General features: G+C 38.8%; 1 protein-coding gene across 1 annotated transcript in view; it reads right to left on the bottom strand.

The window, feature by feature from the left end:
* MFSD2B (major facilitator superfamily domain containing 2B) overlaps positions 1 to 180 on the bottom strand; it is a 35,659-nt gene extending 35,479 nt beyond the window's left edge. The window contains 1 exon segment of the mRNA XM_009319730.1: positions 175 to 180. Within this exon segment, the coding sequence (XP_009318005.1) occupies positions 175 to 180 (6 nt within the window).
* Between the last annotated feature and the right edge of the window lie 1,818 nt (positions 181 to 1,998).

Below are 1,998 nucleotides of genomic sequence, written 5' to 3'. Positions count from 1 at the left end.
AAGCGGAGCAGCAATATTAATCCTGGGTCTGCCCTCTCTCTGAACTGACGACACAAGCCCTTAATTCTTACATTAGATCAGGATAAAAACAGAGATATGGTAATGAGGTCCACGACAATGATAATATTCTGATACATTACCTAATTTCCGAACATTTTTAAATTTACTAAGTACCATCATCTTTACTACCTAACAGAGTTTTGATAAGTTTTAGACTTCTAGACAGAGCCTTTCATCATCTAATCATTTTCCTTTGAACTGTTTTATCTGAGTGGGTGTGAACAAGCAAGCATGAGTATCAGGACTCTTTCCTTTTTGTGTTTTCACAGAGAAAGATGGGGTTGCATCCCGTTACTACGCCCAAGTAAAGTGGACAGTGTCAGGGCTGAATGGTATTGCCACAGCAGGCCTCACTTGTACTCCATATTGGCAATTTTCTTCATTCCAGGAAAAAAAAAGAAGTGGTAAACAGTCACAAGACAGACTTCATCAGAACAATACGCTATTTAATTTGATAAAAGATTTTAAACACAACAGACTATATACATATTTGCTGTACAAAGTAGCTCTCCATTTTTCATATATAAGTCCTATTAAATGTGAGCTTTACTAGACTTGTGGGGTCTATAGAATCTTGTTTGCTTGACTCACAACACAGTCCTCGTGAGCTTTGCTCCAGGGGCTGTATACTTTTAAACTTTATCACACTGTTTTATTTTTTAATCATTCCCTTCTCCATCCTCCTAGAAATTAAGTTACTTTAAATGTTTATTTTCCTTTGATACCTTCCCTTCTGATCTCCAAGCATTGGCAAGATGACTTCCAGCTGAAATCAAGAGACATAAACCACTGCTACGCAAATCCTGTATCACATTCCACCCCCAAAACAAGCTGAGGAAAACTTTTAGATCCATAATGCTGCTTTCCCACTTATTTTCCCTAGTAACTGTCACAGAATCACAGAATGATTTGGGTTGGAAGGGAACCTTCAAAGATCATCTAGTCCAGCCCCAATGCCCGTGGGCAGGGACATCTTCCACTAGATCAGGTTGCTCAGAGCCCCGTCCAACCTGACCTTGAACACTTCCAGGGATGGGGAAGCCACCACCTCTCTGGGTAACCTGTGCCAGTGCTTCACCACCCTCAGCGTAAAAAATTTCTTCTTTATGTCCCTCTTTCATTTTAAAACCATTGCCCCGTGTCCTTTTGATAGCTAAAGCCATGATAACACAGAAAAAGTAAATGCCTCTATATAATATACGATTCCAAAATATTTTTATAACACAAAGAACATTAAGTTCTTCAGAATTAGTCTAATTAAAGTTGTGGTACAGGAAACAGTCAACCAAGATCTAAACTTACAGGCTGTAGGCAGTACTCCTGTCTTTACGTCAGTTTCATGGTTAGGAAATTAAAATTTTTTTTTTTTTTTTTTTTTTTTTAAAGTCCCACTGTGATTCCACACACTTCCAGGATGCTGCTCAACTACTTTCTGAATGACGCTCCCAGAGCACCTTGAAGCAAAGTTAATACTTTGGCCACAGCAGTAGTTAAGTTTTCACTAAATTTTGTTTATGAATGTTATTTTCAGAATTAAACAAGCTGTCAGATAGACATAGCATACAGAGGTGTCCTGTTCAGTCAGCCACAGAAATGCAGGGAATCAGCAGTTCATGAACTTCCTGAAATGCAGGTTACATCCTGATCACTGTTCAATACCTGTTTTCCTTTTATTTTGCCTAATTACTTTTGGAACTCATTCGTATGTTAAGCCATAATACACCACAGCAGTTCTACACATGAATGACACGTAGCATGAAAGGAAATGGCACTGCGCTCATTGCGGATCTGCTGTCTGGTAATTTCATTGAGTGCCCCTGAGTTTCCATCTGCTGAGAAATAATCATTCTGACTCTACATTCTGGTGTTTCTTTCCAAAAGATGCAGCCTATAATCTATTTTGACTCTCCGTATTGAAGTTATACGGTAATCACTACG

Source organism: Pygoscelis adeliae, unplaced genomic scaffold, assembly GCF_000699105.1.
Source record: "Pygoscelis adeliae isolate BGI_AS28 unplaced genomic scaffold, ASM69910v1 Scaffold121, whole genome shotgun sequence".
Lineage (NCBI taxonomy): Eukaryota > Metazoa > Chordata > Aves > Sphenisciformes > Spheniscidae > Pygoscelis > Pygoscelis adeliae.
This window is presented reverse-complemented; position numbering and strand designations above follow the sequence as displayed.